Source organism: Rhamphochromis sp. 'chilingali' (genome assembly GCF_963969265.1).
Source record: "Rhamphochromis sp. 'chilingali' genome assembly, chromosome: 9".
Lineage (NCBI taxonomy): Eukaryota > Metazoa > Chordata > Actinopteri > Cichliformes > Cichlidae > Rhamphochromis > Rhamphochromis sp. 'chilingali'.
In genome coordinates this window covers 22,995,195-23,007,901 of record NC_137936.1, presented here as the reverse complement: position 1 = coordinate 23,007,901, position 12,707 = coordinate 22,995,195, and the positions used below count along the sequence as shown (strand labels likewise).

General features: G+C 40.4%; 1 protein-coding gene across 2 annotated transcripts; it reads right to left on the bottom strand.

Annotated features, from left to right (window-relative positions):
* Positions 1–2,537: 2,537 nt before the first annotated feature.
* odad1 (outer dynein arm docking complex subunit 1) lies at positions 2,538–9,058 on the bottom strand. Of its 2 annotated transcripts, none has more exons than XM_080890543.1 (15): positions 8,985–9,058; positions 8,437–8,505; positions 8,253–8,346; positions 7,980–8,169; positions 7,774–7,899; positions 7,574–7,687; positions 7,368–7,435; positions 7,093–7,280; positions 5,685–5,819; positions 5,442–5,524; positions 4,992–5,160; positions 4,600–4,763; positions 4,432–4,517; positions 3,362–3,461; positions 2,538–3,245 (listed from the first exon to the last, which is right to left on the bottom strand). In XM_080890543.1, exons 2-15 carry the CDS (start codon positions 8,501–8,503, stop codon positions 3,135–3,137), a joined length of 1,695 nt encoding a protein of 564 aa, XP_080746669.1. In that variant the 5' UTR covers positions 8,504–8,505; positions 8,985–9,058; the 3' UTR covers positions 2,538–3,134. The 2 variants fall into 2 exon arrangements, with proteins under 2 accessions (XP_080746669.1, XP_080746668.1); XM_080890542.1 differs by having other exon boundaries at positions 8,253–8,349; positions 8,985–9,045.
* Between the last annotated feature and the right edge of the window lie 3,649 nt (positions 9,059–12,707).

The window sequence follows — 12,707 nt, the reverse complement described above, 5'->3', positions numbered from 1 at the left end:
AGATCTCTCCACTGCTGGTAAAGTGGAAGACGAGAGCTGCAGGCCTAATCACTCAAGAGCACATTTCCTGCCTTCTGCATGATGAGATGAAGCCAACTGAAACTGTCAAAGGCTAATATTTAACCCGAAGCTCATTCATTTTCAGCAGAAAACACACAGGGTTTATCTGCACACATATCCGAACTGCAACAATATCCCAGCCTGGCGGGTTAAAATCTCGGATGTTGAGCAGCTCTTTATTGTGGGCAATAGGTGTGCTTTGCAAAATGGTGATAACAAAGACAAAATGGTGTCAGGGACATCTGTAAAAAAAAAAGAAAAAAGAAGAAAAAAAGAAATCACAAATGTTTCACAGGTAAGGTATGAGAATCAGGATTGCTTAGCAACAGCAGTACAAAAAAAAAAAAGACTCGCTCATGTGTGGTAAGCAGAGAACCGGCCGTGCTGCCACCGAGCGGTGGCCTGACGGCACTTGCAGGAGGGACACCGGCACTTGAAAGCTCAGTCCTCAGAGGCATACATGCGCAGTAAGAAGAAGCTGCAGCTTTCGTGCAACGTGTGAACCACGCGAATGAAGAAGGGCTTTATTTTAAAAGGTGATATCATCTTCGTTTCCTCGACGCTTTGAAATATAGGCTCAAGTGATTTGATTGGCTAGAAAATGCACCGGCTCTCATGGTGGCTGGTTGCTTAGCAACGTCACTGGTGGGGAGGGGAGGGTGAGTGAGAGGGGTGCTTCGATGGGGGAGGGAGCATTGTGGGTGCAGACAGACTGACTGACTGGGGAAATACCTGGCAAAGTTCCCAAATAAACAAATAAGAGCGAAAAGGAGAAGGAGGTGGAGGGCAGAGCGCAGACAGAGTACAGGGGTATTTTCTGGTCCAGATAACAGTCCCGTAATAGTCGGCGGGAACAAGGCATTGTACTTCCAGCACAGTTTGCCCCCAGAGTAAGAGTGAGGTCAGCAAGTCAGAGCAGATTTTTTAAGAAAAGTTCAGTCTTTTGTGATATGAAAGTTGACCAGAACTTAAAATCCCGGTTTCTTTAAACAGTGTCTTTGTTTTTTTGTTTTATTATGAAGAGGAACTGAGAGGAACACAATTACTGCCATAGGAGGACATCGGCTGCTGTAGACGAGGAACAGATAAAGATGGGGCCCTGGACACATACTGAAGACGGAGAAGCACGTAGCTGCCAGATGCAACTTTGGATAAATAGCACATGTACCTGCATGTTCTCGTTTGCATGACTGTGGGTGTTGTAGGTGTTTCTAGGAACAGATCTTTGAATCCAACTGAAGTTGAGTTGAATTGAATAAAATAGCCTCAACCAAAGAGTGCAAAAAAAAAAAAGAAGGAAAAAATGGAGTAAAAAAAGAAAAGGAGAGATGAAGAAAAAAGACCTATAAAATGGCAGCTGAGCTAAAGGAGAAGAAAAGGTGGGAAATGTGCTTATAAAGAGAGGAGGGGTAAAAAAAGAAAAAAAGGGAGGGCTGCTGCTGGTAGGTTGAGATCTGAAGAAGGAGGTGGGCTTTGGAAATGGCTGATGCAGGGCGGTCTCTACAGGCAATGAGGACTCTTTGTCAGGAGCAGGAAATGAGGTTTCTGTTGTGATTAAAAGGAAGGTTTCTATGGCAATGCAGAGAGCCGTGTGCACAGAGAATTTCTTGGCAGCGGAGGGGGCTAAGTGAGAGTCGAATGTCAAAGAAAGCAGCCTTCCTCCATCTCATCTCCCACCACCCCTCTGCTTTGCCACAGCACCACTTTTTATCTCTCATAATCTGTTTTCATAGACACAGTTAAGACTGCACCAGGGGGATTATCTTGAGCAAACCGAGCCACTGGTTGATCAGTCATTTATGTTTACGGAGTAGCAGTTTCACTTCACCAAATCGCTACTGTCAAATTAAATAAGGAAAGAAAGGTTTAGCTGAGAGGCTAATTAAAGCAAACAAAGAAAACAAACCCCACAAAACTGAAGATGATTAGCATAATGACCTGATTGTGTCTTTTCTTGTTTGTCCAGACAGGTACAGTTTTCTCCACTTACCCCCCTTTGCCTTGTTCAGCCCACGAAGTAAAAAAAAAAAAAAAGCACAGTGGCATCAGTGTGACCTTTAAAATCTAAATATAGTAAAAATCTTTGTTTATTGTTTCACTGAGTTCAAATATATTTCTTTAAATAAATCCCACATCCTGATTTTCTATTTTCTCCGCTGGAGGAAGTTGCTCTCTGCAGTACGTGCCATATTTGCCCCGAACACAGATTTGATGCAGGATGTTTGGATAAGGAGACATTTCAAACTGGGGATCAAAGAGAATTTTTAAAATGCTGTTGATATTACCGACTCACGTGAAAATAATATGTTAATGTACCCGGTCTCCCTTCACTTCCAAACAGACCGAGTGGAAAAAGGGACTGATGTTAAATGGTTGATATGTGCGACAACAGAAAAAAAGCTAAAGGGGAAGTCAGAGCTCAGAGTTTATTTGATGCTCTTCTGACTAATGATATCTATCTAATTTGCACCCCCCCCCCCCCCCCCCCTTCCCCTGGTTAACAAAAACATCCAGTTACCTGCATATTCTTCTCAATGATCATCATTTGTAAAATAAACAAAATAATATCTGAAAATAAACATTGTTATTCTGTTCAAAAGAATGTATTTAAAATCCCAAAGTACATAGAGCCTTAAAAGGTCCTAAAAAATCACCTTTTTTATTCTCAGCATGTCAATTAGAATTACAAAAGGTTCTGCTGCCCCCAACCTTTTTGTCTGAGCATGGCAGCAAGTATCATGTAATAAAGCGCTGCCAGGGAGGGAGGGCTGTGCTGGAACTGGATTGTATAGTCAAAGCCAGATGGCAAGTAACACATCAAAAGGACAGCTGGTTACTAGAGACTTTATAGCTCCTAAGCTAATTAGTCCCGCCTAAGCAAATCAGAGCTACGTACAATACAGCAGACCATGCCAATGATTCATCATAAAAGATGACAAACATACAACATAATTAGGCTTTGAAATGTTACATGTGGTAGCTGGTTCCATCAGCTATCACGGCCTTCGCTGATCTGTACAGTAAATGACAATGATCCTGTTTTTAAAATGTGCATCTTTACTGGACTGGTGGGGTCAGTGTTTCAGATTACTGCCTCTTCCGGTGGGTGTGATCTGACTCTGAACTGCAGACTGATCTTTGATGGTCTTGTTGCTGTCTGTCGTGCAGAACTCTTTCTCCAGAACCTGGAAATCAAAAAATCCCCCCCCAAAAAACCCCCAGATGAGCTTCAAAAACTGACCAGTGCATATATCCCAAATTATCATGTTGGGGTACATCTGGGACTTATTACTGCACTCACTCCCTTCATTATCCTTTGGCGAAGTTCCCCTTGTGAGAGTGGCCGTTCTTCTTCATCAGTAACAGGAGACTCTTCTGCATTATACGCCACGCTAATGGATCTAAGTTAGATGCACACATTCATCAACCCAATGCGTTGCATTTATTTATTTGCAAATACACAGTTCTGACCCAAGGACTACAGCAAAAGTAAAAGGAAAGATTTACAAGACAGCAGAGAGACCTGCTTTGATGTATGGTTTGGAGATGGTTGCACTGATAAAAAGATAGGAGGCGCAAGAGCCGAAGATGTCAAGGTCTTCAATGGGAGTGACCAGGATGGACATGAAGAAATAGGGAAAATAGGGACTGTCCCTTATTAGGGACAATAAGGGACAGCTCAGGGTGAGCGGTTTGGAGACAGAGTTAAAGAGGCATGGCTTGGATCAGGGGTCTCAAACTCCAGTCCTTGAGTTCCGATGTCCTGAAACTTTTCCATGTGTCCCTGTTGCAACACACCTGAATAAAATTACTAGGTCATTAGCAAGATCATAGAATTTGACTGCATGCTGAAGTGGCAATCCCTAACCCTACTGAAGTAAATTTAAGTAAATGTAAATGTTTGGAAAAATATATACTTCTAAAAGTACTTTTATTGCACCATGTTCATTCATTCATGAGCTGCTGTAACATGAATCAAATGGCTGAATTGCCACCTCAGTGTGCAGTCAAGTGCTATAGTCTTGCTAATGACCTACTAATTATATTCAGGTGTGTTGCAACAGGGTAACATAGAAAAGTTTCAGGACACCAGCCAGTTTGAGACCCCTGGCTTAGGTGGTTTGAACATGTGCAGAGGAGGGATAGTGAATATACTGGAAAAAGGGTACTAAACATGGATCTGCCAGGGAGGAGGAAGACCACAGAGAGGATTTGTGGATGTTGAGATGGGTTGGTGTGCCCAAGGAGGATGCTAGGGATAGAGTGAGAAGGAAGCAGTTGATCTGCTTCTCCTAAATGGAGAAGCTGAAAGAGAGGAGGAGGAAGAAGGAGAAATACACAGTTTTCAAAATGAACAGATAAACAGCTGACCTGTTGACTGCAGGTTGGATGCTGATATTCTGCTGAAGTAGTTTTGGATTCTGACCCAAAGGGAAGCCTGCTGGGTCTTCTAGATCCTGTAAGAGTTTTAAATGCAGAATCTTTGTATCACAGGAAAGAAAACAATATATACATATGTTAAAAGGCCAGCCTGATTACTTTAGTACTGAGGAAAGCCTGCACAGTGAGCAGTTCGTTGGTCTTCTGCTCCACTAAGCTGAGGTAGGACATTATGTTGTTCTCAGTGATCCCACTGGAGGAGCCCAGCATATCTTCTATCGCTGAGCGGTCGCACTCTACTTTAGTGAAGATGTTGTTTACACCTGCGATAAGGAAGAGAAACCATGAACTGTTTAATTTGTTTTTTTTAATAAATATCCAGGTGACAGCAGTAGCATGTTTTAGCTTTTTGTTTTTGCTTGTGATTGCTTGAGAGCTTTGATAATTTTCATGATTATTGGGACCTTCACTGCAAAAAAAGCCTTAAGGATGTATGGAGTTATGAGAAATTACTAGTTGTAATGATAACAAAATATGCAAAATAAATCAACCTGTTTTAGTCTTGTCCAGGATCTCGCTTATGATGCTGGCTCGGTTCTCGTTGGCCTTTCTTTGAGATAAAACTCCCTCTAGTTGCTCATCAATATCTTGCAACAAAGATTGGTGCTGTCGTTCCTGCTGTAAACCTTTAACCCGAAACTGCTCCATGTCTTGTTTGATCTGCCGAGAGGCAAATTCCAGCACAAACAGACATATATACAGTGCACGTTAAAAACATAAATGAACAAACCTCCCCACCCAGCACACCCTGACACTTCCTAAACTTAATCATTAGCTTTGATCTAATTTCCTAATATTTCTTCGTCTTTCAGAGTTTTTTGTTGTTGTTGTTATTTTTGGCTTATTTGTAAATTGTATAACAAAAGTGTGTGCACACTGCATAACTGCACTGGGAAACAATATGTCATTTTTGTGATTTAAAGGGGGAAAAACACACTTACCTTGCTAATTTCTTCCTTCAGTGCCTCAGCCTCATTGGTTTGCTCATTAACAAAATTGAAAAGTGCAAAGTTCCGGTCTTCAACTGAAGAGCAAAACAGCAACACAGCAGTGAGACACCAAGTCCAATTATCCCTGTTTTCCAAGTGGGATCTTACATACATTGAATTTTACTGTATGTAGACAATGTAAGCTAAAGTAAAAACAAAAAACACAGAGATAAAAAGCTGGTTTGTTAGACTTACCCTGAATGTACCTGGTGACCAGCTGGTCCAGGTTCTCCTCCCCTGTAGCAATCCGAATCCTTTCAAACGCCTCCTCTAGAGCATCCAGTGACTCTTCTCCAGAGTCCATCCTGGACTGCTCTTTCGGCTCCAAAGCTATGAAACACAAAGCCCATCCCCCACCTTGTCAGTCTGGACCAAACTTGTTCCAAATGTCCCCAAGAAATTTACACACAGTCTTCTTTTCCAATTGAACAGTTAAGTCACTAACCAGAAATGCAACAGCGATCCTTTTGAGATCTATATTAAAGCAGCCAGGGACACGCTGGCAAGACTGACTGTGCCTTCCCATTTTTACTGGTTTCTAAGCCAACAGCAAACTTGTTTTACTGAATTTTCTGCTTTGTTGCTGCACTTTTAAATATGTTATTCTATATTAACATTTAACAATTTGTTAATAGTTTTGCTGCAGGAAAATTTTAATTTTGGGGACCAAAAGAAACACTGAAAAGGATTTGGCAATTTACAGGTCATAGCCATGGAGATGGAGAAGACCACATAAACATACACCATTTGGACAAAAGCAATAGGCCACACTGATTCATCTTTGAATTTAGGTGTTCTATATAAAATATACCTGTGGAAATTACTGTATAAAAGTCATTAATCCCCAGTAATGCTCAGGAAGCTTCAACCCTTCTCTTAACATCAGCACAAAAACTGTGCACCGGGAGTTTCATGGCATGGGTTTCCATTGCTAAGCAGCTCCTATAGATGTAATGTGTAGGTGTCCCAGTACTTAAGACTGTATAGTGTACTTTATCATTTGAAACATTCTTAATATTCATATTTAAATACCATCTGTAATGTTGCTAGAGCACAGTTTCCAACTTAATAATAAAAAAAAGGCAGCTTAAATGTATATCTCAGTTGGCTTCTCATGGTTTTTTTTTTTGGTGTGTTTATGGTTCAAGCCAATTCCTGTGTTGTTTTGTAATTTCTGGTCACTTCTGGTTACATTCCTGTGAGTTTATTTCCCCTCTACTCTTCTGTTTCCCAGATTACTTCAGTACAAACTACCATAAAGCTTTCTTGTATCCTTTGTGAGAATGACACTGTGTTACGCTTACATTTTAGCTACATGTAGACTGGGTTACATACAGCACTGTACTGTACATTACTAATCTTTGTCTGAAAACTTGTTAAGCATAAGTGTAAAGTGGTCTAGTTCTATTATTATCATCAACTCTGTCACAACATACATAACATGTATTATTGATAGTTCTTTAACTTACAATAATAAGAACCTTGAGGCAACTGCTATTGTGGTTTGGCAATATATAAATAAAACTGAATTTCATTGAATAACTTGATTAATATCATTAATATAAACAGACATAGCAGCTACAACACACTGGTTGCCTCTTACATTGTCCAGGTCCCATTTCATGCTCGTCGTCCTGCCTGCCTGCATCACTGCACTTGACGATCATGAACGTTTTCAGGGTGGACTCATGCGCAATAACCCTCTCCAGCTCCTTCAACTCAGTGCTGTACTGGTCACGGTCCTTCAGTGCCTTCTCTTTTATCATTGTTGCCTTGGAGTGAGCCTCCACCCTAAGGTGCAGATAACAATTAGTGCTTGAACTGAATAACATGCGGACATTTTTTTGCCCTTAATAGAAACTGAATCTCAAATCTCACCTTGTGTCATAAGCAGCAGAGGACTGGTTGATTACTTCTCCAATTTTCTTGCGTACTTCCTGCAGTTCCTATAACACAAATGTTCATGTGGAGACATGTTTTCAGTTTGCACCTGCTATTTAAATGTAATGAAACCCAAGTAAATAAATGCCAAATAACAAAAATATTTGCCTCCAGATCATATTAAATGTGATGTGACCTCTGACCTTGCTTAGCCTGTTGTGTAGTTGCTGAAAACGAACACGCTCAATATAAAGAGTATGCAGCTCCTCTCTCACTTGGCTGTTTTTGGTCATCTGCTCATTTAAGCGAGTCAAGGCCTTGACAAAGAACACATGAATTTCATGATATTTAACATTTAGTTCATTTTTCTGGGTATTTGGCTGTAGCGTGCTTCGTGACTCACTCTGTTCAGTTTGTATTCCATAGTGCGTATGGACTTTTGGATTCGCTGTTCTGGGGAACTTTGAGCGTTACTATTACTAACAGCTCCATTTCTCAACTCTGCTAGCTTCGACTCCATGCTGGAGATCTAAAAACAGCACATAAAAATCGTGGTAAGCATGAAACAATACGAGGAAGTATCAAATAATATGAAAGCTCATAATTAACCTCCTTCTTCAGCTCTTGCTGGCATTTTTTGCCTTTCTGCAGCTCCTCTTCCAGCATTTCTCTCTGCTCAAGCAGGACCTGAATAGTCTGGATGTCCTTGTTTTCCTGCTGTTGACGGGCCAAGCTGTTACAGGCACCGAGGTTTCGTTGCAGTTCCTCCTGCTCCTTCTGCAGCACCTCTATCTCCTGCCTTTATCCACATGACACAAGAGACTGAAGAGAAAAAAATACACAGACTCCTAACTATGTTGTATAGGTGTAGCTTTTACTCACTGTTGTTTGCGGATCTGTTTCCGGGTCTGCATGTTGTAGGCCTGCAGATCTCCTTCCATGATCCTGAACTGTCTCTGCAATTTGGCGATCTCTTCTACTTAAGAACAATATCATGTGCACATGATGTTACAGCTGTTTCAATCGAAATAAGAACAGTTAATAATACCAACACAGAAAACCTTACCTGCTCCATCAACATCAACCTCACTGTTATCTGAGCGTGCGCTTGCGGCTGATCTTCCTCGAGGCATGGCTACAATGAACATGAACATCCCTGACTAATTATTTGAGGAAAAAGCATTACATTTATTATTATATTACATCTTCTCCCCTTGCTGTTTAGTTTCATATTCTGCTTTTAAACTTAGACGCTGAATATTTGTTCAAATAAGTCAAAACTTTAAGCAGCTTTAGCCTAAATCTTAGAGACATATCAGTCATTTTTTCCCCAATTATTTATTTACTGTTTTTTATATCATGTGGTTTGTGCACTTTGAATGACACAGTTACAGTGCGTTTACAATAAACAATAAATATATCTTCATAACTCTTGCTGTAGTTTTCTGTAACTAAGTTAAGCTAAGTTAACAGGTTACCAAAAACACCTGCGTGTTTCATGCCAGCTGTTGTGTAATATATATAATATGTTGAGTTTAGAAATTGTTAGCTTGCCCCCGAATGCTACGCGAGAAGAGTGTTATGTTATTAATGACAAATACCATCTTATCTTACCTGTTGTAACGATGAGGGCCACCGAGCCCTTCACCACCTTCCGTAACAGAGGCCTGAGTTGTTAGCAACCGTTGCTAGGTGTTTTGGGACAAACAGTCCCTGGGCTTAGTCTTTCAGACAGCAGGCTCTCACCAATGAGTTTATCATTTATTAAAAAATTAAACACACGATTAAACAATTCTTTCATTCTTATTCAATAGTGGTTGTGGGTTTTATGAAATCTACAAATTTAGAGAAATGTATTCATATATATATTTTATATATATATATAAATATATAAAAGAAACACTCTTGAAAGCAGCTGTGATTAAATTATCTAAACAATATATAATTGTGGATTTTCTTCACACACACACACACACACACACACACACACACACACACACACACACACACACACACACACACAAAAGTATATACGTTTTTAAAATTATTAACATACTTTGTATTTGTGTATTATGGTGCTTACTCTGTCCCCCAGCCAAGAACTTCCCTATAACAACTATTGCTCTGATCACCAAGTACACAGAAAAACTCCTAGAATTTGCATTTTGCATATATTTACCCCTCTGATTTCCGTAGTATATTTAGTAATATACAATACTTAAGTTTTATGATCTTGTACTGCATTTTCAGTTCTATTCTTGACCCCAACATAAGTATTATTTAAAAGTTGAATATTGTAGTTCACACTCTAGTCATTAATCTGACAGCTTGCCGGTTCTGGTACAAACAAGAAAAACGCAATACAAAAAAGCAAGGTTATAACTCCATGTTTACCAGTTTAAAAAATTAAACTCATAAAAACAATAATAAGATTCCACTAATGCCGCGTGTATTACTCTGAGGCATAACCTTATAACATAAGTCACAACACAAGTCATACCTTAAATTAACAAAACATTACACAGAACATTGTTTCATTGCATTTTTATTCACTTAATGCTGTGACTCTCAAAAGGATAAGTGAAACAACAATCCTGAAAGATAATTCTTTTTTTAAAAAAACGTTTTAAATCAAGTATGAATATATTTTTGTAACAACTAGTAAAATATTACATGCTACTACTGTATCTATGCACACTGTACTCTTGTGTTATATGATGTATTTGTTACATTGAGAAAAAATGCTTATATGCTTATTAGGGCTGCCACGATTTGTCGACTAGTCACGATTACGTCGACTATCAAAATCGTCGACGACTGATTTAATAGTCGACGTGTCGTTTGAAGCTTTGTAAGATCGCAAAAGACGCAGGAATAATAGCAGGATTTAAGAGTGTAATAACGGACTGAAACAGAAGATGGCAGCACAGCATGTACAAGGATGCCAGCTGCCGTTAAACCCCGAAGAAGAAGAAGCAGCTGTGTCCCAGAATTCATAGCGCGGCCCAGCTTAGTTTCCAACAATGGCGGTAGCTAGTTAGTTTTAATATTACTCTTATTATTCTTTCTGGGTCACAAAATAAACGTTTAACATATTTTCTGGCGAGAATGTAGCTGTGTAAACCTCAAATATCTGCTCAGTTTATCAAGACACCACATATTTTCAAAAGCGCTCCGACGTTTTCGGAGACGTCTGTTACCCACTAGCTCGATAGCTAGCCGGGGGCTAGGTCACTAGCGCCGTGAGAACACCGGACTCCCGGCAAATTGTTTTCAAACCCACCGCCGTCTTTCGCGACTCAGGTTAAATATATATGAGTCACTTAGATAAATTAAAAATGTTATTGTTTGGCTTTTTTTTTAGTATTTTATTTGTTCCTGAGTAAATCGGTTTGGCTGAGATTAAAGTTATAGTTTTTACACAGCTGAATAAACGACAGCTGATTATCAGAAGTGTGAGATGCTGGAGAATATACTCCGGTGTCCTGTTATATTTTAGATAGCAAGGAGTTTATTAAACTTTACCGAAACAATCTGCAAATTTCATTAAAATTGAATAAACTATCATCTTGTCTTTATTTTTAGTTAGCACCTTAAAAGCTTAAAGCTGTAAGCTAATGATAGTTATATAAGAGCAGATGCTGCTGGTGCAATAAGCTGTAGTTTTACGTCCAGTGGATGATGATCTGATTAGTCGACTAATCGCATAAATAATCGGTGACTAGTCGACTATCAAAATAATCGTTTGTGGCAGCCCTAATGCTTATACTTATCCCAATCTAATCTAGTGGATTTTATAGTCTACTGAACTACGGTATATATTACACAGTTGTTCCTATTCTTGTAGGAAGTAAAAAAAAAAGTACGTTTTTCAAAATGAATGATTCTTTGATTTTCTTATTAACCAGTTTAATTGTTTATTGTCTTTCCTGTGCTTTTGGCTGTGGCTCCTCTTCTGTTTGAGTTGGTGGGACATCCTCTAAGAAGGTACAGAAGTACACCAGGCAAGACCCCAGGTGCAGGCTGTGTAAAGATGCCCCAGAGACAATCCAGCACATAACAGCAGGGTGCAAGATGCTAGCAGGCAAGGCATACATGGAACGCCATAACCAAGTGGCCGGCATAGTGTACAGGAACATCTGTGCCGAGTATAACCTGGAAGTCCCGAGGTCAAAATGGGAGATGCCCCCAAGGGTGGTGGAGAATGACCGAGCTAAGATCCTGTGGGACTTCCAGATACAGACGGACAAAATGGTGGTGGCTAACCAACCGGACATAGTGGTGGTAGACAAACAGAAGAAGACGGCCGTAGTGATCGATGTAGCGGTTCCGAATGACAGCAATATCAGGAAGAAGGAACACGAGAAGCTGGAGAAATACCAAGGGCTCAGAGAAGAGCTCGAGAGGATGTGGAGGGTGAAGGTGACGGTGGTCCCAGTGGTAATCGGAGCACTAGGTGCGGTGACTCCCAAGCTAGGCGAGTGGCTCCAGCAGATCCCGGGAACAACATCGGAGATCTCTGTCCAGAAGAGCGCAGTCCTGGGAACAGCTAAGATACTGCGCAGGACCCTCAAGCTCCCAGGCCTCTGGTAGAGGACCCGAGCTTGAAGGATAAACCGCCCGCAGGGGCGTGCTGGGTGTTTTTATATATATATATATATATGACAATTTACATACACAATCTGTCTAAAAAATACATGTCGGTCTGTAATTCCTGTAAGTATGGATAACAAGTTCAATCAAAATACAAGTTTATTTTAATCACATTAAATACAGAACAGCTGAGAGAAGAATATAATTTAAACACTGCATACTTTCTATCTGCACACTGCCATTGTGTGGCAGTGTTTCACCAGTCTTAACTCACCTGTAGTGAGATGGACAGGATAACGGAGAGGGTGACAGTTTGGAAAATGGAAGTGCAGGGCAGCTGAAGACGACACACCACATCCCCTGGCTCCCCCAGGAAGAGCAGCAGACTCAGGCATGCTCCCATTGTGCCGAGCACAGCCACACAACTCAAGGTTCCCCCAGAAGCCTTTAACAGGGAGTTCCTCGATGCATCAGAAACATGACACCCACTGCACCCTGACATACCAGCAGCAGCATCCCCACCAGCATCATTATCACAGCATCCTGGCTGTTCCAGGTGAAAAACTTAAAGATGGGGTCAGTGCAGTTCGTGCTGTGATTATGGGACCACTGGTGGTTGGGACACTTAGTGCACTCGATGTCATCTATGAGTGAGAAAGCACAAAAGTTTAGGTTGGTTAAAAACAAAAGAAAAAATTAAAAATGAAAACATTTAAAAATCAGTTTAACTGATGGCTGTGATTT

What these genes read in the sequence shown, in the direction of transcription:
- odad1 (XM_080890542.1), bottom strand. Translation starts at nt 8,503, where the DNA reads ATGCCTCGAGGAAGATCAGCCGCAAGCGCACGCTCAGATAACAGTGAG. An exon ending in TGGAATACAAACTGAACAGA is followed by an intron (nt 7,688 to 7,773) that starts GTGAGTCACGAA and finishes TTCTTTGTCAAG; the next exon opens with GCCTTGACTCGCTTAAATGA. An exon ending in TACACAACAGGCTAAGCAAG is followed by an intron (nt 7,436 to 7,573) that starts GTCAGAGGTCAC and finishes TTTGTGTTATAG; the next exon opens with GAACTGCAGGAAGTACGCAA.